The sequence below is a fragment of the Condylostylus longicornis genome, unplaced genomic scaffold (assembly GCF_029603195.1).
Source record: "Condylostylus longicornis isolate FDR11 unplaced genomic scaffold, ASM2960319v2 ptg000040l, whole genome shotgun sequence".
NCBI lineage: Eukaryota > Metazoa > Arthropoda > Insecta > Diptera > Dolichopodidae > Condylostylus > Condylostylus longicornis.
Window position 1 is genome coordinate 4,867,416 of NW_026578009.1, and position 23,583 is coordinate 4,890,998.

General features: G+C 25.2%; 1 protein-coding gene across 1 annotated transcript; it reads right to left on the reverse strand.

Moving 5' to 3' along the window:
• Positions 1-4,899: 4,899 nt before the first annotated feature.
• On the reverse strand, positions 4,900-13,129 carry LOC129609614 (ubiquitin-conjugating enzyme E2-17 kDa). The gene is made up of 5 exons (XM_055521641.1): positions 12,624-13,129; positions 10,471-10,534; positions 10,319-10,350; positions 5,212-5,395; positions 4,900-5,140 (listed from the first exon to the last, which is right to left on the reverse strand). The coding sequence occupies exons 1-5, from the start codon at positions 12,645-12,647 to the stop codon at positions 5,001-5,003; spliced, it is 444 nt and encodes a 147-aa protein (XP_055377616.1). The 5' UTR covers positions 12,648-13,129; the 3' UTR covers positions 4,900-5,000.
• Between the last annotated feature and the right edge of the window lie 10,454 nt (positions 13,130-23,583).

The window sequence follows — 23,583 nt, forward strand, 5'->3', positions numbered from 1 at the left end:
ATTTCCTCGAAAATTTCATATTGGAAAAATGAAATGTCAATATAATAACCCAAATTAAAATATAACAAAAAAAGAATGTATTTCGCCTGAATTGAGTTTCATTTATTAGCAGATGTTGAGATACTTTTCTAAATGACAGTAAAATAAAATACATATATCCCTGGTGGCAGTTTCTAATACTAAATTCTGAAATGTTGCTATAAAAAATTACAAATTTCTATTGAAGTAATATCTTGACATTAACATTTATTTATATATATTGTTTAATTCACAATTGCATTAAAAATTATTTTTTATCAGTTCGTTTGTTGCATAGTGCGTTTTCATTTCATGATTTTTTAAATTTAAAGTGTCAAAATAGTATATACTACGACTACGAAAATTATAGCCAAAATAAAAATCAGCTGATTGCTGTTCCAAACTCTTACAAAATTAGCAGATAGTTTCATAGCTATAAAAATCATTTATCTGATAGTTATATGATTTTTATTTCGCCGTAGTATCCATCATACATAGAAATATTAAATTTTTTTAGTTTTTAAAAAATAATTACTTTTCACGATAAGTATTGAGAAGAATTAAAAAACGGGAGCTCAGCTGTTTTTCATTTTTGGGGGCAAAATTTTTTTATCCAACTATTGTGACAAATTGTAGTTATAAGCATGTGTCACAATTGTATAATTGACGCTTATTAAAGTTTTAAGATTCAAAAAAATGAATAGATTTTTATTTTAATTCATTGTTTGAGCGTTTTCGCTTTTTAAAGAAGCGTAGAGTTACATTTTGTAAAAAATGTTACTGCTTTTAGTTTTTTGTACAAGTTTTTGCGAACAGTTTTAGGTACAAATTTTTACGAACAGAAAATGTAGATCGTGTTCTACACGTTTTCTAAAAATTAAAAAAGATTCTACAGAAAATTATGTTTAAAATTTTGACACATCAAATTTGAAAAATTATTAAATTGTAGAATAATCTGATTAGACTCAACCTGTGACTTAAAAAACGACTGCGCTTTCAAAAACTGAAATAAAGCTCAATAAAATAAAATTTAGAGCACTCCGTACATAGTGAACGGAGTTAAATTTGCTGTTTGTTTAAACAGTAGATGTCAAGGCAGCAGATTTGGTGAGCTTTCATTTAATTACATGAAAGTGTAATTCATTTTTGTAGGTGTCAAAATATGAAGTTCACCCTTGAATCTTGATTATCCTTATTCATTAATACTTAATTTATTTTTTACAGATTGTTCAATCAAAATTTTAAAAACATTTGAAATTTGATATTACAGAGATTTTTAAACTATAACAAGTTAACCTCTCAAAACATTTTATGTTTAAAATACTCCACTTAAAGTTTGGCAATTTAACAATACCGCAAATTCTTTAACGTCAAAATTTTGTTTTCAGTCTGCATGTAAAAAAACGTCAGACTGTCTGCATGTAAAAAAAAAGAATCTACAATTTTGACGCTTATTTGACTTTTTTTAAACGTTTAAGAATTTAAACTTTGACTGAAAGTAAAAACGCAGTAGAGTATTCGTAAACTCAGACAACTCAGATTTTGTAAAATTTGACGTTTAAGAATTTACCAATACTTTTGAACTAAGTAATAGGTGATAATTGAGATTTATGAAGATTAACGAAAGTTTACGTTTACATTGCAATTAAACATTGTCAATCTTTCATATAAGTGCATATAGAAAGGTGATAAATATTGATTGACATATAAATGCTCATCAATCTTAATCAATTCATTCTTGATTGTCAATCTTGGATTCATATATAACCACTGTCTTTCTTTAAAAAACTTTAAACATAGGAAAATGTTGACGTCATAATTTTCTCCCATTTCTTCTCAAAAAAGTATTATAATCAAACGCTTTGCATACTAAAACTTTAAAAAGTTTTAAAAAATTTCCATATACCAGACAGACATAATATTCAAAATACTTTCATCGTAATCCAGCAACTTTACAAATATTAGCTTTTAAACTTTAAGTTTAACACTATAAAATGGTACATACTTACTTTCAATTTAATTTTCAATAACAATCGTACATTTTTCGTATTTATCCTTATATTGATAAGAATAAATGCGAAAATTCAAAAAGGATTTTTTGTTTTTGAAGACAAATTTATTTGTTCTTTATAATAAAATGATTTTTCTTATTTTCTTATAATGTATGCACATATGTATGTACAGTTTACGTCTATCAAGCAACCAAGCTGAAATAATTTTCAGAAATAACAAAATTTTCGAAGTACATATAACAATCGAAATTGTCTGTTTTTTTCAACTTTGAGTATTTTAAGCATTATTCAAAAGCTTATCTTCTGTACACAATTGTACAAAAATATACATACATAGAAAAATGCAGGGGTGGGAGTGCATTGAACATACGAAGTTTCATTATGTTGTCCAACTGCCGTTTTTTAAATTATTATTAAAGTTTTTAATAATTTTCATAATACATACCTACATACATTGTACACTTTCAATATAAAAATTAATAAAATTTTATATTTAACCTTCCAGATGTTGTGTTATCGGTGGTCAATATGAATTTATGTGTATATACATATATTTAAATTGAATGAAAACGGTGATTTAAGAAGTGGGAGATGCTCTCTTCTCATCAAATGAGTAAATAAGTATATATTAAGCCTCTCTTTTTCTTGTTTCTTGTCAATTGGATTTTTTTTGCTTTTACATTGAAGCAGGAAAACATTGCAAATTATGATATAAATTTTTCTTATACGTGATAATACTTACGTCCGATAATAATAAAACTTTCTCAAGCTAAAAAAAAAAATTAAGTGTGGCAAATTGTATTTTTGTTATACTAATGAGTTTCTTATGTTATGGGCAAATAAATCTGTTTACACTTTTGTTTTAATTATAATAAGTAACTTTAAAATAATATTTTCTAGTTTTATTAGACAAACCGATGAGCAAAAAATTCCTACCTGCATTGAATTTTGTGAGACCTCATTCATTGAATACATGAGAATTCTAACATCGCGGTTAAAATAACACTTTATTATTATAAAATACAGTTAGAATTCTAAATACTGAATATTTCAGACAGTATTACTGTGATTCTGGTGATTGGGAGCGATTAAAAAACATTTGAAAAAGGTAATTAAAAATTCAATCATACACTTACATTTCGATATTTTGCATGTCAATAAATATATCTGAATTTCGCGACAAAATCACTTTATCGAGTTTTTCGTTGATGGTATTAGCTATACCATTACAAAAATAATTACTCAAAAAAAAGAGCTTCTCATCTTTGTTTTAACTTAAAGATATTAAATTTACATTCGAAAATGTTATAAAATTTCAAACAAATAAATTACACAGATGTGCAACAGGTAAGGAGAAAAGTTTCGTATGAAATTTCAATTGCAGGCAAAGCTGTTTTTAATGTAATGCTCTGTGGATAAGAAAACAAACCAAACCTTTTGCTTGCTATTATTATTTCATAGTAACTTTTCTTGGACTAGTTTACACATTTGGTATTATCTGTGAAATTACCAATTTCAAAGGTTTTACTAATCCTTATATGATAGATACTATTATAACTACCACTTAAAAGTTAAAGTTCCCTTAACAAAGGACTGATCTTTTTTTTTTGTTGAAGGAATTGGTATCTATTATTAATTCTTATTCATCAACAGAAATTGAGTATTGAGCAAAATTTTCATTTTACTTAAGATATTTTATCAAACATGTAAGTATAATACACAAATGGACTAAAAAAAAACTAAAATAATTTAAGAACATTAATTCAAAGTCTTAAATTAAAATAATGTTATAAATATGTATATAAGTTTAAAAATTAATGTCTGATTAATAAATTCTAGAAGAAACTTTTCTTTTTATTTAACTGATTTACCGAAATTAAGAAGCTTAAGAAGTTTATTTGAATAATATTACTTAAAGTCCTATCAGTTATAAGTTTTTAGCAAAAAAAAATAAAATCTAAATTTATAATGAATTATAATCATATTCAGATGTAATTTATATTGCAATTAATTATAAAAGTTTATAAATAAAAGAAAATATACCTATTCAAAATTGAAATTCTTTTTAAGTTAAAAATAATTTGTTTTTAATAATAGAGCGCTAAATTTTTATATTATAAAGCGTCCAATGTAACATTGATACCTGTAAAAATCTACTTTTAAATATTCGTTCCATATTAAAGTTTATATATTATATAGCTTTTCATTATTATCATTTTTTTACTTGTTGTTTTTTTTTTTGTATAATTTTTCATATTTTAATGAAAAATAATTGTTTTTTTTACATTTCTTTCTTAATTAACATTTGTTTTTGGGAAGGTATGAAATGTTTTCACGGTGAAGTGAAAGCGATAAATAATTCGATATCCTTTGAAATTAATTAATTATTATTAATATCTTTTATAATTTAATGTTTTTTTTTTAAATTTATTTTTAGAATTTGAAAAAAGAAACTAAATTGTTCTAATTAAAATAAACGGCAAGGTAACAATTAAAATTGCAGAATGAAGTAATGATTTCATCATAAAACCTAATAATAATTTAAACACAATTTATGAGAAATTGCTAGAAATTGTTTTAAAAAAAACTTTTTCAAGTTAAGAAAATGTTTTTTTCTAATCTTTTAATTTAATTTTTTATTCCTTCTTCTAAACGTCTTCTTCCATTTTTTTTTTATAAATTTTCTGTTTTTTATATTTTGTTTTAAATCAGTTTTTCTCTTGAAATTTTTGCTTATTTGTTTTTTTTTTTATTAATATATTAATATTTTCCTTAATCATGCAATTTTTATATCGTTTAGTTTGGTTTTTCAGTTTTTAGCACTTTTCAAATGATGATTGATTTGTAAATTTTTTAAAAATTGTAATAATCATTAATGATAATTATTTTAATATTTATATTAAGTAGATTTTATAATGTAGCATTTTTTATTACAATATTATGACGGATCGACTGTAGTACTGGAACGCATCACATAGCATATTTTCTTGTCCATTCTCGTGCCAACTCATTATATTTCTCTCGATCAGTTTTATATATTCTTGCAATCTCCGGTACCAAAGGATCGTCTGGATTTGGATCACAGAGAAGAGAGCAAATTGATAATAAAACTAAAATAATAAAACAAAAATATATTAATAAAATAATTATTTTTTTTTTGTTTTAATAATAATTAAATTACCTTTTGAAATAGTTAATGCCGGTGACCACTGAGATCTTAATATATCAAGGCAAATCGACCCATTACTATTTATATTTGGGTGATATATGCGTGTTGTAAAAGCGACTTTTGGTGGTTTAAAGGGATAATCTGTTGGAAAGTGTATTGTTAGGAAAAATACGCCGCCTTGATAAGGACTATCGGGCTAAAAAGAAAAATTAATATATACATGTATATAGTGAACTAAAAATATATTATATGTATGTATATTTTTTTATATAAATAAAGCAATAAGTTTACACAATGTCAAAGTGTTTGTACCTACATATGTCAAAATTAAGATTATTTTTTAAAAAAAATTAAAGGATAATTTTTAAGAAAAAAAAACACCTTCACGAAACAAATCTTATTATTGTTTAATGGAAAAACTAAATTAATTCTATCTTACATATAATGTGTTTAATTACATTTAATGTGTCTCGTTAAGGGACCTATAGAAAGGACCTATTGCAGTCAAATGCAAATAGAAGTAGACGCAATGTCGGTAAATTTAAAAATTAAATTTTTCTTTCATACTATTACTGATATTAAAAAATATATATAAAGGTAAGTATTTGTGATTGAGTAAAACCAAAACAATTGGTATGTACTTTTTTTTTGTAATTTCGTTCTCCTTTTCTCGCTTATATTTTCTATGCTTTTTTATTTTTCTATAATATATATACATATATATATTTTCTAACGCTTAAGGTGTAATTGAAGTAATTCATCTAATACACATTTTAGTTTTACATGCTTTCTAAAATTACTATATTACAAAAAATACTTGTAGAAACCACAAGGACGAACTAAGTCCTTCATACTTCTCATTTAATGCATACGTTTGTATATGTGCATAATATAAATCTACATATTTGTATGAATTTTTGAAATATAAATATTTAACATTTATTATATTAAATATAAATATTTAATATAATATTATAGAATTTTAAATATAAATTGAAATTTGGCAATCAAATGTTAGTCAGTAGAGGAATTAAGTTAATTTCTTAGTTTTCTCATTATTTTGTTTACAAGTTGAACAATACTTAATATTTTTTTTCTAATTTTTTCTTATAATTCAAATTTCTTATCATTTATTTAAATTTTAAACTCAATATCGAACTAAAACTCATTTAATCTGTAAATGTAAGTAACATTTTGCTATTTTCGCTAAAAAATAAAAGTATCAAGCTGAAAAGTTTTTGGTTTTCGGTTATTTTTGAAATTGAAAAATAAAACAAAGCTCAAAATTTTCATTTAGTATGACGTATGCAGATATGTAAGGTCTATTTTTTATAATTATTACGAACACTCTCATCATTTATATTTTTTAAATATATTTATTAATAAAAAAAATGTAAAGAATAAACTGTTTTTTTTTTTCAAATTAATATGTAGGCGGTTGGATAACTCCTACTCTCTCTCTATAATATGTTTATAATATATAGAAATTTCAATATTCACATTATGCCTACTTTCACTGTGCTTTTTTTTTAGCTTAATTAATATTAAATTTGTGCTTTTTTATGGCACTGTAAAAAAAGAGACCAAAGAAAATTTTAAAATATTTTTCAAGTACTTTTGTAAAGATTTCTGAAATTTTAATATTTTCATAAAAATATTAAATTTTAAGTATGAGTATTTCTTATATTCTTCTATCTATACAATTATAATTTATGGAAATCATAAAATCACAATTGTACCTATGGAAACTTTTATTTGGTGAACTGAAAACTTGGAGACTTCAAATTAAAAATTCTCTAAATTTTTAATTTTCAATTATTATTTAATGCAAAAAATCTGTTATTAATTAAATTAAGGATTCAATAGAAATTTGAGGAAGCTTTTCCTAAAAGAAACGGTTTTTTCTTTCCGAATTATACATACATACATACGTAGATAAATATTTATTCCCTATAAAATAAATTGTTTTAAAAACAAAAATCGGATTTTGTTTTTTCTTTTTCAATATAAGAATGTTCCATTGAACATTTTAAAACAAAATAAATGAAAATATTCAAATAGTACAACATACCTTTAAAAATTAAATTTAGAAGAATAGAAAAACAATAAGAAAATACTAAAAAAACAAAAAATAAAAGGAAATTTATTTCAGAGAGAAACGTACTCTAGTCTAGTTCAAGGTTATTTTCGTGCTAAAACAGAAGAAAATATTAAGAAAAACTTTGAAAGATGTAAAAAATTTCATTTTAAAGCATTTTTTGACGTTAATATTAAATTATTTTTAGTTATGTTTTTCAATTGAAAGCTCACCTGGTACTAATTCTAAATTATGTATTAAATAATTTTGATTATATATTTGATTTTTGGAGAAATAATATGTAAATTGCCTACAAAGAAATTTAGAGTTAAGATTTTACATTTATTTTTTATATTTTTCATCATTGTATGAAAAAAAAAATTTTCCTGCTTAACCTTTTATGACCTTTTCAGCAATATTATTTTATCCGAAAATAGAAAATTGCTAATTTCAATATTATAACCGTTTCAGCTTTTTATACCCGTACGAACGTATGTTCGAAGAGTATACTAAATTTTTCTTACCGTTTGTAACTCTAAGAAAATATAGTCTAAGATATAGATTCAAGTATATGTTTTTTATCAATGTCGAACTCTGAGACAATATGTTATCATAGAAAATATTGAAATCACAGTACTGAAATTTTGTATAAATTAATATGGTAATACGGCAACTTAAAGTACAAGTCTCTCTTATAGTCAGCTATGGCATATTTACTCGTACATAGGATAACAAATTCGTAAGGGTATCATAGAGTTGACATGGTCAACCCAATTTTTTTTCGTTTTTTTATAGAATTGTTTAAGTAATTAAAAAAAAAAATAAAATAAATAAAATGAATGTATCTTAAATTAAAGGACGATCACATATTTAAATTAATTGTGAATTCAAATTCGCATTTCGACAGAATAATTCATTTAATATTTGTAATTTAATTATTAATTGAAAATATAAATTTTAACATTAATAATTATTTTTTTATTTAATTTTCATGGCTTAAGACCACAATTTTTTAAATATTCGCATATATCAATAAATCATATTTTTATTTAAAGGAATTAAAATTAAAAAGTTAAAGGTTATTGCACCTTCATTCTCACGTATAATATCGGATTGAGTCGTTAAACATATTTTAAAATATAAATTTTTTCTACGTAGCCATATACAGATTGTACAAGTGTAAAGCTTGAAATTAAAAATATTACAAAACGCCCAATAAACCCAGCAAAAAGTTTTTGTAAAGTCAAATAAAACAATTAAAATATGAAATATTTGCTATTTCTGAGTTTGTCTAAATTTAGATTTAGTTCAACCATAACCATGACTTCTAAAGAAATGTACATAATAAATAAATCTGTCTGCGCCTTTAAATTTCCTTCGAGCCTCAGTAGAAAATATAATAATAAAAAAAAATAGTGATAGATAACAAAGTCTAGATAAATAAGAACTTATGCAACATAGACACATAACATGACTCTAAATAAAGTAGTTAAATTAAATAGTATAATCTTCACAAAAGAAAATGGTCTTAAATGGATTGCAGCTTGTCAAACAACTATGTCAACATAAACATGCTTGAAGGCAATGAAGAAAATTGAATATCGTTTTCATAAGGTAAAAATTTCGTCACTGTAAAAAAATATTTACTTAGTTTTAGTACTTAAGTGTTAATAAAAACATAAATGTTTAACACCAAAACAAGAGAAAAAATTTAAATTCAACTACTTAGTGAAAAATATTCTAGTATAATTATTTTAACCAAAATCTTTCTTTAAGCGATTTAACTTCAATTTTTAAACAATATTAAATTATGTTTTACAAGTTTTTTTGAAATACATAAATAGGATTTAATTGTTAAACTATTTTTAGTAAAACTAAACCGTTTCTTCTTAAAGGGAAACGGAAAATTTCACATATATTCATTTGCTTATAAGTCAAATTGTGCAATTAACATGGCCTTCCAAAATTTAAGTAGCTTACTATTATTCTTAGTGTAAATAAATTTTCAAAATATTGTTTTTTTATGATAACATAATAATTTTGTTTTAGTATGTGTGAATTTTTTGAAATTTTTGTGAATTTTAATCAACTGAGTCATGTGTTGAGATTGTAACTAACCATTATAAAATTGAATTTCTTTAGTAAAAAATAATTCAAACAATCACAATTTGCTTTCCAAGTTTTTATGAAAAGAAAACAAGAATGGCGATAGAGAGGTGTTTTTTCTTTAAAAAGAATGTTTTACCCTTGCATTATTTTCGGCTTTACAATTTTTCAGTTTTTGTTTTTAGTAACTGAAGCTCTTATAAGTATAATAGGCTGAACAGTAATTAGCGTAGGGTCCTCTTATGAACAAAAACGCAAAAATCCAAAATATGTGCAAAATTTGAAAATTAAAAAAGTAATTAATATTATAAAAATTTTAGTACGAAAAACAAAAATTACTGATTAATATCAGGAATGTGAAGCATTATCACTTATATGATATCTACTGACTTTACAGAATACTCGGTACGTTCAAATATGATCAATTTTTGCATATTTGATTTTGAAAAAGTTAGGAAAATTTTGGTTAAAATGAGAGGAAAAAATTTTACTTAACTACTACTTGATAAATAAAATATTGTACCAAATGGTCTAAAATATCGAAAAATTAATGCTTAATTTAAAATTGAATACAAAGTTTGCATGTTGCTTTAGCAGTTTAATTAAAACGTCTTATAAATTGGATGAAATTTTTGACATGTCATGGGTTCTTCTTAAGCTAGTGATTTTTGCTCCGCAAACAACCCACTATAAACTTAATTTAAAACACGCAATTTTTAAGTAGATGCGATATTCCTTTCATTTTATACATTTCATTTAAGGGGTTCCGTTCATAGCAAATTTGGCTTTCATCTAGTTATATGAATTTAAAATATAACAATGTAGGATCTTAAGTAGATAGGTACATAATTGAAATTCAATATATTCAATGAATTAAGTAAATTTGTGTTGGGATATAACTTTAACAATTTTTCTATTATGAAAATTTTATCTTACCGGACCCATTATAGTGGCTTGCCAGTGAAACACTGAAAATATAACAATAAAATTTTTAAATACATAAAAGATTTTCTAAAACAAAATAATTTATAAAAAAACTAAGTGAGATTTATTTATATAAAGCGTTTATAAGCAAAACTTTTACTTACAATCATCACCAACTGGCCCTGCCGAGCACTGTGCTGGAGGATCTCTACCCAAGTCCTGAAGTTCCTGTAAAAATTTTTAAATATTAATTATAAGAAATAGATTTAATTAAAATCATTTGGTTTTTAATTACAGTAACTTAAGTATTTAATGAATTCCATAAAACAGATTTTAAGATTATTAACATAAAACATTACAAAAAATATTTAAAAGGGTTTTATTTGTATTACTGTGGGTACTACAAATTTACCATAGTAAGAATTACTAGGTAGGTACTTAATAATCTACTTAATTGTAATTTAATATTTCACAGCGTAGACGATAATTTAGATTATTATCTTTAAAGTAGATCATTATTTGGGTGATGGTTTTGATGTAATTTAAAATTTAAAATATGAAATTTTATATGCATCTACGTACGTACGTTGTATGTATTATTATCATAAAAAAAAATATAAGCAATTCAAAATTTGCGATGCTTATCTTGAAGGAAATTGTAAGATTTTATAAAATTAATTTAAGTGATAAAAGTTTTATATTATAGGTAGATGTATACCTATCTCTTTATTTTACTTTATCACAATAAAAAAATAAAGAAAACATTGAAGATATTAAAAATACATCATTTGCACAATTTTTTTTGGTTGGAAATTTTCACTGAAAGTAGATACATAGGTAGGTAAGTATATATACAAGGTAAGTTACACTTTCAAGGAAAGAAACAATTAATAATAAAAAAAAAAACATGTGATAGAACTTATTACACTTGCGCATTTAAGTCATTGAGATAAAGTTAGATTTAATAAAGAAAACATATTTAAAATTAATTCATTAAATGCACTTATTAAATTTCCTTATAAAAGATATTTGTTACTAATTGATAAATTATTGTAGTTTTAATGAAAAGTTTAAATCATCTATTTTTAATTGCAAAATACCCTCCAGTTTTGAAATTTTGAGCTAAAATAAAAGAAGAGATAAATAATTTTAGTTTCGTTTTTTTTTTCTGTGTTTTTTACTGTTAGAAAAAAAACGTTACAAGTATGATATTTGAAAATAAGAAAACAAATCGCGCTTTTTTTTCATTTGAACCAAAACTGTTTCTTTAAAAACATTTTTCTTTATATGGGAAACTACCTTAGAAACATTTGATTTTATAAAACATTTTATTCATACTAAAATTGTTTACGTGTTTTTAAATAATTGATACAATAAAATTTTGATGCAATGCTCTATCGCAGCAAAATTTATTACAATGTGACTAAATCCTATTATATAAATATAACTATGTACATAGGTATAAGGAAGTAGCTACCTATGTATTTATCTATACTTATATTATCGTTATAAGTATGGGTTGTTTTTTAAGGATAGCAGAACAAAAAATAATTTGTTGACCTTTATATTCTTATTTATCTTTTTATAAGTATTTTTAAAATTAAACAAAATTTATTATTTTTTATTATTTACTTGGAAGTGACTAAGTGTAATTTGATTATTCTGGAATCTAGACACCAAAATTATTCATACAAAAATGCTTAACCTTGTGGGAATGGTGTTCTTTGTGAAATAAAAGAATAAAGTGTTATTTGATTTATGCGGTTAAAAACGAATCTCGTTTACAATTACTAAGCATGTACAAACGACAGGAACACGTAACTTATACATTTTTTTTTTTATTTCATAAATATAATAAAGAACGAACATCTATGTATTCACTTATGCTAGACTTTTTTTCTCTCATGACACATAAAATTACGAAAAACTAATCAATTTTAAACTTTAAATATTCATATTTTTTTTTATATAAAAATAATAAATATGACACTGCACATTTAATAACAAAATATTTCAATTTTTAAGTATACATAATGAAAATTTTAATGTTCTATTCGTTAGTAATCAATTTCGACCAAGATTATTATATACTAGCTAGCATTATATATATTTTTATACATATGTATGTATACATACATCATGGACGTACAAAGGTACTTTCCAAAAAAAAAAAAAAATGAAAACTAAAAGAAAATTAGAAAAATATTAAGGAATTTATCGAGATTTCATTTCGATACTTTTTTTTTTCAAATTTTGTTGTAAATTCTGGAGATTTTCTAATTTTTAATAATTAACTTTCCAATAAACACATATTTACCTTGTTGATTCTTTTTAACGCCATTTTTTTACTAAGTTATTTTGGATTAATATTCACGTTGTAAGAAAGAGCTTTCCAATTTAATTTTTTTTTCGCCCGTTCCAAAAATTATATATTAAAATTAAAAAAAAAAAAAAATGCTTTTTTAAAGCAAATTAAAATTTTTGACGTCCCCTTCTTGCTTTCACACAAAATTTATAAAAAAATCGTCAATTTTTTAACTTGGACCGAATAGACTTTCTTTAACTACTTTGCACGCAGTGCGATGAAATTTTAAACCAAAATGGTCTTTTTGGTTTTTTTCTTTGGGATTTTAAAAGTATTTTTGATCGAACTATAATTATTAAAGACTTCAAAAACCGTCAATCAAATTAATAATTGATCTTTAAATAACAATATTGAAATTTCAAAAATACTTTTACAAATTTTTCCTACTTTTTGATGAACAAATTGGAGTGAGCCGACCCGAAAAAGTCTGATGATGGCTACCATTCGGCTACTTTCGTTAAGTGTATCGTTTTGTCCGAAAATGGAAGTGTTTGGACGAAGTAATTTTGATAGATATGTCAAAATAGGGAAATACTAAACTCAACCATTTTCGTTAAATAAAAACAAGTTAACGAAAGAAAAATCTCATATAAATTAAATAATGCGGTTATATTAAACGTAAATGCGCTCTAAAATTACTAAACTTTTGTAGCAATTCTGTATTAATACAACAAAATTATAAAAATAGAAGTATTTTTATTTGGATAGATTTAAGGTGGTACTGAACTTAACTAAAAAAGATAACAATAAATTTTAATATATGAGGGATAAATCAAAATAAAAATCTTTGTTTTTTTCCGTTTACTTTATTCTTCCTTCCTTCCGCATTTCTCTACATTCTTTTTTTCCTTTTAAATATAAAATGTCAAAAGTCTCTCAACGAGCAAATAAAAATAAACAATATTGAAAAGTTGAAATGTGAGCGAGCTTTGAACATTATTAATTTTTGTTGTAAGATTATCTCGTTTTTTTTTTTTGGTGTCACATGTCAAATTAAAATATGTATGCATTTGTATATATGAGAATTTGTATTGCTCTCAAAAGAGTAGTTCTCTTCCAAATACCTATATATGTTATAAAATACAGATAATATCTTATATTCAATATATTTATCCGTTTTCAAAGTAATAAGACTCAGTAATATGAAATAAATTGACGCTTTTAGGAATATTTAGTCTAGGACTCGTTATATAAGACAATTTGTCTCAATAAGGTACTGTGTACATACATATATCACAAAATATAAAACTTAAAGTAAGCGTGATGAACGTCCTATATGTAAACATTATTTAACATCAGAAATTTTAAAAATAACTTCCAACATAAATACAAATCAGTCCATTTGATTTTAGTGAACTGGATTGTGTTTTTGCAGAAAGTAACCATCTACGAAGAAAGTGAGTAACTATCATATACTTGTAAAATGTAATTTTCGAGTTAGAAGAATTATTTAGTATTGCGTATCTCGTTTTTTCGAAATGCATACAAAATTTATTCACTTTGTTTTTGAATATGAGAAACGTTCGGTCGATAATTTGAACAAAAAAAAACGCAAAAATCCAATTGAAAAAATTAATAATTTTATTGGAAAAGTAAAATATAAAGAATTTTGATTTGAAAGTGAATGAAAAGTGAATAACATGCGAGATACACGACGAGGCTGTTAAAGTCAAAATCTACAAAGTGTCAATATTTTTAAAAAATGGAACAAAACAACATACTCGTAATATAAATTCTATATTTTTGTTTTGTAAAATTATAATTAAAAAAGATTCAGCGGATAACAGAAATTTATTGAGTTTACTTGGTTTAGAATTTATTTTAAAATTTTGTGAAACAGCATTAAAATTAATTTTACTGCAATTCAGAAAGGTAAGTTGACGTAAGAGTTTATTTTTTATAAACGCTTTATTATTGCAATAGATATCAAGAGTCGTCGTGTAAACTTAAAGTGTCAAAGTATTCGTCAAAATTTAGGTGATTGACATTACAGTTGCCATTAATTTAATCTATTGCGCACTAGGTGGCAACATATCTTCTTATACATTTAAATTGAAGCGCTGCTGCTGACATCTGTTTCAAATTTTTTAAAAATTTTTTTATCATAAACCAATTATTGTCAACTTTTAGTTACTCAAGGGCCGGCAATGCCTTTTTAAAGGAAAGACTAAATTAAAAACAAATTTACTTATGTATAAATTAAAAAATACAATATAATTAAAACAAATTTTATACTAATGTGATAATTGTATATAACTGTATTTCCATAATAGTTTCTTTATTTAATTGATATTTTAACTTACATTTTGTTTTAACCTGTGAAACAGAGAAATTTTTGAACATAACAAGTGATAATAAATATATTAAAAAGCAAAGAACATTTGCTTCATAATAGTTCAAATATACTAACCATTTCCTTAAGCAATAAATACATAGGACAGAGGCTAATATAAGTAATTAATTCCTCCAATTTTTTGATCTAATGTGCTTTTTTATGGCTGCTCAGGAATATGTTTTGTATGAAATGACTTTTTGCCTGGCACCATTTCCTTTGATATCTGATAATATTACTTGTTTTATATACGTATGTACTTTTAAGTACATGTTTTTTATATTAAAGGATACTATTAATTTTTATATATGTACATGTATATATGTATACGTAGTGTTAAAATTTAAACAATTTTTTTATCAAATAAAATACAATAGATTCGCAGTTTTTATTAACACGCATGATTGATTAGCTATGTAAACACACAATCTTTGGTGAACACACAATCTACTTACTAGAAATTAGATCTGGAAATGTAATATTTATATAAAATGAATATATGCATACATACATATTTACTCCATAATATATAACATGATATGTATTATTTCTTACTAAAAATTGCACGTATTTTGTATGACCGTACAATACACACACACCTAACTACATACTTTATTTTTTTGTTCTTCGTTTTTTCTCATAAAAAAAATTAAAATATTTTGAAAATAAAAATCTAACTCCAATTTTTGTTCTTAAAAAAAATATTTTTCTTATGATAAACAATCTACATATTCTCAATGAATAATAGAGTGGGTATAGGTTTCCTCCACAAGCCTGCTATACATATGTACATATTTCATTTTTTTCTTTAGTAGTGCCTGCCGACGGTATAACAGATGTAAAATCAAAATATTAAAAAAAATAAGTTAGTATAATAATAAGAGAGACACTCTCTAACTAATATACAAATATGTATGTGTATATGCACTAGGGTGAAAAAGAGAATCAAATTACAAGCAATGGGATTTGATAAAAAGGGGTGAAAAACACAACGTAGGAGACAGCTTTATGAAAACTCGTTGTATTGGAGGTTTGGGGATCATATACTTCGATCAGTTTTCTTAGTTTTTTTGCTAAGACAGGGTACTTATTATTTGAATGTTGGTGATAAAGGATTATTGAATTTTGTTTGCTGATACTCCATTTCTTGGTGCAAGGTCACTAGGGATTTAAAAAGAACAGTTTTCGCAAATCAAATATGTAAGTTCATTATAACTTCCTTCAATGAAATTTGAAGTCTTATGCAACTCCTTCTCAAGCTGGTTATCAGTAATTGCAAATATTTTGGGGAAGAAACCAACAGATATAAAAGTTCTTAGCAAATAGTTTGGAAACTGCCTGAAATTCCTTCTCGATGTTAGCTAGAGGCGCAGTATTGATAATGTAAAGAATATTTTCGTGTTGTTAAGAAATTAATTCATGTTGGTTTTTTCATATACTGTCTTCAGACCATAATTTTGACACCTTATAATATAGTTGCTTGCTTGAAATGGAAAAAACAACCCAGTCTTCGGCTTTCTGGTAAAAACTTTTTAAATGAATAAATTGCCACTAGTTATATTAAATTTATTTTTTAATAATTTCTAATAATTTATTGTACATCTTAAGCGTTTTACCAGTTTGTAGTCCAAAAACTGCCGCATGTTCAATATTTTTCACAAAGTGCAGCATATACAACTGGTAAAACAGCAGTGGTGCAATGGAAAACGTAACATCTCCCAACCAAATATCAGCTAACTCTAAGGCGCAACCCTCTCTTTTTTTTGTAAATATTATTTAGATATATTGGAAAGAATAGATCTTATTCTTTCCAATATATCTGAATCACACAACAATGTGGTACTAGATTTTCAGGCATGTCGGAAGAATTTATTTTAAAATATTTATTGTAATGCCGCCTTAGAGACGCTTTCAAACTTTTTCGGACGGCAAACAGAATCTTTCTTACATCGACGCCTCGAATGTGACGCCCAAAATACACTGCAAATAAGAAAAAAATTTGTTTTTCATATTATAGTATTTTAATTGTTGCTCTTAATATTATTGCAGTGGTCGTGGAAAGTAAAATAGCATCTTTCATTTTAGTAATAACTTCCTCGACCACCCCTCTTTTGTTAATGTCGGGCCGTCCGTGGCTGCGGTGTCTTTTCCTTATATAACTATTTTGATGGGTTGATAGTCATGCCAAATATAAGATTAAAGAGCAAGTAACTGCTGTAAATATATTTGAAAAAATAAAATAGTTATGAAGAAAACGTGGTGTGTATAAATTCAATATTTATGAAAATAACATGTCTAATTAGTTTTCTTAATCAACGATAATATTTATACAATTTATTTTATATAAATTGTGCAAAATGTTGGAAAAATTGTTCTTAGATTGTTAACAGAATTTAACACTTTTCTCGTATTCCATATAGATAAATTTTATAATAAATAAAACGGGTGCATTTAAACTCATTTATTTTGTTTCGTAAATAAATAAATGCAAATGAAACCAAATTAATAAATTATTGCAGTTCGTACGTAAAATTTTTTTTTTTTTGGTTGGGTATCATTACCTATATTTTTATATTTTATTATTGTGTACATAGTTTAGGGTTTTGTTGCATTTAACAATCGAATACAATGGGCAAAAATACAATATTGAACATTTACATTGTTGCAAAAAAGATTTATTGCTGTTGTGTAATACTCTCCTCTGTACAACAAAAAAAAAAAAAAAATGGAAAACATAAAAAACAATAAAATTTATTTACCACGATTACAAATAGAAACAATAGGAAATAAAATGAAATTATAGAATTTAGAATTTCCAACTTATATGCTTTTTTTTTTAAATACTAAATGAAGAGAAAAGGTTAGAATTTATTTCAAATTTAAAGTTTCGCTAAGACTTAATTGTTAAAATATTTGGGTTTTTAGTCGATACCTATAGCCATATGAACGTCGATTAAGAAAATATGTACTCGTAGTTCAATAGAATTCAGTGGTCTAAAATAGTTTTTCCAAAGTCTCCTTTGAGAATTATAATTTAAAGCGATAAAAATTACACATATTCAATAAACGTGCCCTAAAAATGGAAACAAAAAACTTTTCAGGTCTCTTGAATTTTGTGCGGACATTCTTTTAATACAAATTTATGTACATACATATTCCTCTCAGTGTGCAAAAAAAAATTTATATTTATAGGCTTATTATGTTTAACGAATAAATGAGCTGGTGAAAGCAAAAGGCAAATTCGTGTACAAGTCCCATCATATTTTCATTGACCAGATCTTTTGTCGAAATCGAAAACTAAATCTTATGAATTCGACAGACTTAAAACCAAAAATTAAAGTAACTCATTCGCTAAACTGAATGCTTGAATCGTGGATTAAAATACTATATAATTGTACATAAAAATGCAATATGGATAGTACGTATATAGTCTAATAACAATATATGTATAGTCCAAATAAATTTTACCGTTCGAAGTGAAAAGAAATATTGCAATTTATTAAATGGCTGAACAGAGTCTGTAAAAGAAGGAATTAGATTTTCTCAATTTAATGTATGTATACAGTCGAACTCGCTTAATTGCAACACGCATATAAGCAAAACTCCTTTATGCGCACAGCATATTTTGCCCACATGCAATTTCTATAATTCTTCATACTATTTATAACGCTTAACTGCAACTCGCTTAATAACACAAAACTCTTATAAGCATACAATTTTTTGACAGTTTTGTAATTTTTTCATACAAAAGTTTTCGCTTATAAGCACAAAATTTTTTTTTACAATTAAATAATAAAAAAATGTTGGTGTGAGCCATCTGGTGTAAGACTATAATTGGCCATCTGGTGTAAGATGTATTGAATACTAATAAAGTTTAGTATTCAATATATCCCTAATACACTGTCATCCCTAGTACAAACTTGACATAAAAATTTAACTTTGAAATTTATTGAAGTGTCAAAAAGGCGGGTGAATACGGACGTAATATTTAAAATTTGTACGGATTGAATTACATTTATGCATGATACAATGAAAGAAGTTGTAAACTCATTCAAAATCATTCAAAGTTATTTTAAAAACTGTAAAAATATTGTAACATGCGAAGGTATAGAAAATTTAGAAGATATTATTATTACAGAATATTTAAAAGGCAAAGAATTGAAACAGAAAAAAATATCTGATTATTGTTTAAGCCAAAATAATTAAAGAATTATTTTTATAAAATAATTGTGATATGTACATACTATACATGCACATGTGTACATGTATGTCTAAAGTAGTTCCAATGCAATTCTGTACGTACAATTCTGTTAGTCATTTTTACTTTTTTTTTATAACACGTACAAAACGTAAACAGATCTATATGTTAACTATGCAATTCCTTAAAATGCTTTTTTTTACAAACAAATTTAATTTTTATTTTGTTTTATATTCAAACTAATGAATTGTTAACCATTATAATTTTATTTTTTAATAAAACTTACAAATAGATTTACATAATACATACGTGTATTAATATGAATAAACAATTTTTATGTGGGACTAACAATTTTCGAAAAAAGGTTTAACGCATAATTGCAATTTTTTTGCATATAGCCGTCAAACGCATATATGCAATTTTTTTGCAATTAAGCGTGAAGTGGATAATTGCACAATATGGATATATGCACAGAAAAGTTTGCCAAAATGGGTGTGCATATAAGCGAGTTCGACTGTATATGTAGTTGATATTTTATTAAAGAATTTCATAATAAAAATGTAGATTTGGTTTGTATACATCCCAGAATTGTGCCATTTTTAAGTTAATTTTTAGCACTTTTCCAAAAAATTTTTTGAAAAAAGTGCTTATTAGTTTCACTCTGTCCGTCCGTCCGTCCGTCCGTCCGTCCGTCCGTCCGTCCGTCCGTCCGTCCGTCCGTCCGTCCGTCCGTCCGTGTGTCTGTTTACAAAACTTCTACGCCTTTGAAGATAGAAAGCTGAAATTTAATACGTACATAGATCTTCACTAGAAACTTATTTCCGTAGAACAAAATTTTTACCTATCTCCCCCCTTCTAGAAGTTATACCCCCCCAAAACCCTAAAAATGGCCTTTTTTAAATATTTGTTGCAATGAAACCATAACCATTTTTGAAATTTTGCAAACGCAGAAAGGCAGTGGCTTGCTTCCCCTTGCGTGGTATACTATAGTTCAACTTAAAAAAAACAAAATGGCCGCTCAAATTTACCGTTATTTAAAGTAGTTTTTTTCCAAATTTTTGATGTCGTTTTTCTTCTAGACCCCAGACTGTAGAAGCTTGAAATTTTAGGAGCTTTTAGATATTAATAAATAGTTCATTTTGTTAGAAGAAAATTTTTTTCCATCTCCACCCCCTCTCAAGTTATCACCTCTTGAAATTCGTAAAATTTGAATTTTTGACACCTTATATTTCCGAAACCGCAAGCTTTTCCAAATTTTTATAAACGCAAAAAGCTAACGGTAAATTCAATGAAATTAAAAAATATAATTATTTTTCTTAACTCACAAAATTAACCCTTAAAATCGAGCATTATGTTAACCCCTTTTTATATTAATTTTTGCTTTATTTCAAAGACTGCATATATGCGTCATCCTAAGTATATGCAATCCTAGAAATAGTTTTGTATATGAATGAAAATAATTTTAATAGTGTGATAGGTATACATAGACTGTATTTAAAAGCAGAATTTTCACTTGTTGAAGGGAAAAGTGCTAAAATACAAACCATTGGTTTGACCCAACTTTATTTTCTTTAGGAGTTGTTCATATATCAAACTGCACAATTGACAACATTCAAACAACAATACGTATAACTAATAAAGAGTTTGATACATACGTTTTGTATATGAACAAAATTTTTAATTAAAATATTTTTATATATTATTTCGGCATTGAATGTACGTATATTAAGCCTTCAAAACTATAATTAAACATTTCTCTTTTCAATCAAAATATAATGTTTTGTAAATTTATTTTATATTATTAAATATAGAATAACTCTCTTTATAATAAATTGATTTTATATACGAAATTGAACTTTGCGAAATTAGTACTGTTAATATATTTGTATAAATTAAAATGAATTATTGAATGTTATGAATGAGAACGTAAATAATACATACATTATTATACATATGTAAATATAAATGCAGAGTGTGCACCAAAAAAAAAAAAAAAACAAAACTATTAAGCAAATTCATAATTTCTACTGATTTTCATATACAAAATATTCTTATATACATACAGTCTTGCTCATTAAAATAGCACACTACGTAAAATTACGAAAAAAAGTGTTTGGATTGTTAATAACTTCCATGTTCTTACTTATTCTTATGTGATGTAGGTAAATTTTGTAATTTCAACTCAAAGTCCAACTTTTGCATTAGATTTTTTTTTGTTTACTGATTTTGTTGCCCTTTTTTATTATATTTGTTTTTAAGGGCACAGTTAGTCCTGTGCTCATTTAAATAGCACACTTTAATAAAGGAAGCTAATACATTATTACAAAACAATAATTGTTTCCGATTGTTATAAAATAGCAAATTTAAAATTAAATTTACAAGTTTGAGACAATTTTTAGTTTGGAATCATGAGTAGGTCTAAGCATATCAGCCCTAAAAAGAGATCGTGGATCTTAAAATTAAAATCCGAAAAAAAAATTGGTTTCGGAAATTTCTAAAATTGTTGACTGGTCTAGATGTGCTGTTTATAATGCAATACATTATTTCTCAACACACAATACTTGTGAAAAAATATTACAGCAGAGGAAACCCAGAAAAACCACTGCATGTGAGGATTATTTGCTAATAAATATGACGAAAAAGGACCCATTTGTAACATGTCCACAAATTAAATCCAAATTGGAATATGAACATAACGTGATAATTAGTCCCCCCACTATACGACGTCGTTTGAGTGAAGTGGAATTAAGAGGGTCCATACCACAAGCCAAGCCATTTGTTTCGCAAAAAAATCTAAAAGTCAGAATTTTATTTCCAAAAACTTATGGCAAAAATTGTGTAAATTTTTGGAAAAATGTGGTTTGGTCGGATAAATCTAAGTTAAATCGAATGGGATCTGACGGAAAAAAACATGTTTGGCGTCCATCTAACTAAAAGTTCGATTCAAAGTATACTACAAAAACTGTAAAGCATGGCGGTGATAATGTTATGGTGTGGGCAACTTTTTCCTGGCATGGTACTGGCACGATTGTGCGAATAACTTCAAAAATGGATCGTTTTCTTTACAAATCAATATTGGAGTAGCATTTGGAGCCCTTTGCTGATAATAACATGCCGTTGTCTTGGACATTTATGCATGAGAACGATCCCAAGCACACATACAATTTAGTAAAATCTCGGCTCAATCAACAGAAAATTAAGGTTTTGGGTTGGCCTGCTCAAAACCCAGACCTCAATCCGATTGAGAATCTGTGGAAGGTGTAGATGCTTATGTACAAATAAAAAAAACAAAGAATTTGAATGAATTATGATCCGTTATAAAGAAAGGTGGGAGTCCATACCTCCCGAAAGATATAGAGTTCTAGTGGAAAGTTTACCTCGAAGATTGAGTACAGTTTTATCTAACAATGGTTGCCCAACCAAATACTAAGCGACTAATTTAAAAAAAAAAATGATTTTTGCTAAATATTGTCTTATTTTATTAACATTCTTATGCGTGTGCTATTTTAATGAGCACCTGAATTTCAACTATTTTTAAAAAAGTACTCTATTTTATTATTAATTCTTATTTTTTGTTTCTTAAATGAAGTTATGTTCTTTGTTTTAGTTAATTAAAATAAATTTATGATACAATTTTTTTAATATTACCTAAAATTTACATTTTTTTTTAACATTTTGAATTTTTTCTGAAAGTGTGCTATTTTAATGAGCAAGACTGTATATACTTATTCCTATAATGACATAAGAACGTATATATTGATTTAACACTTTACAAACGTATGTTTGTACAAAAAATTGTGATTGAATTTGTTATGCAAAATAAATCTAATTGTTTTTCAATATTTTTATTTTACCGCAATACTGAAAAAAAAAAAATTTCAAAATCATATTTACGTGCGTGTTGCTTATTTCTATCCGCTTTTCATATTCTTTCAAAAAATTTTTAATATTTATATAAGTAATATGTAAGTATAAGTGTTTAGAATAGCGGTCTTCTAGTTACTGATCCTTGTGGAAGAACTCTGGTTATTATGTAGGTAACTTTTTTTTTTTTTAATATTATTTTTTATTCTTTATTTTTTACATTCCACATCAATTTTTTTTTTTTTAATTTGTGTTTTTTACAACGCAACGCATGTTCTGTAAACATAAAACATAATAATTTATAAACAATACATTCTTAGAACTGTATTACACCGAAAAAAAAAAAAATCTGATTTGCGTAATAGTAGCAATAGTAGCACCTATAATAATTATGACTTTGTATAGGTGCCGCACATATACACCTGTTATTCTTCTTCTGGGATGGTTTCTATTTTAACACACACATATTATGTATATTTAATTTTGGTTAACTTCAAACACATATAAAAAAATTATTT

What these genes read in the sequence shown, in the direction of transcription:
- LOC129609614 (XM_055521641.1), bottom strand. Translation starts at nt 12,647, where the DNA reads ATGGCGTTAAAAAGAATCAACAAG. An exon ending in CGTTAAAAAGAATCAACAAG is followed by an intron (nt 10,535 to 12,623) that starts GTAAATATGTGT and finishes AAATTTTTACAG; the next exon opens with GAACTTCAGGACTTGGGTAG. An exon ending in GGCATTAACTATTTCAAAAG is followed by an intron (nt 5,141 to 5,211) that starts GTAATTTAATTA and finishes TTATTATTTTAG; the next exon opens with TTTTATTATCAATTTGCTCT.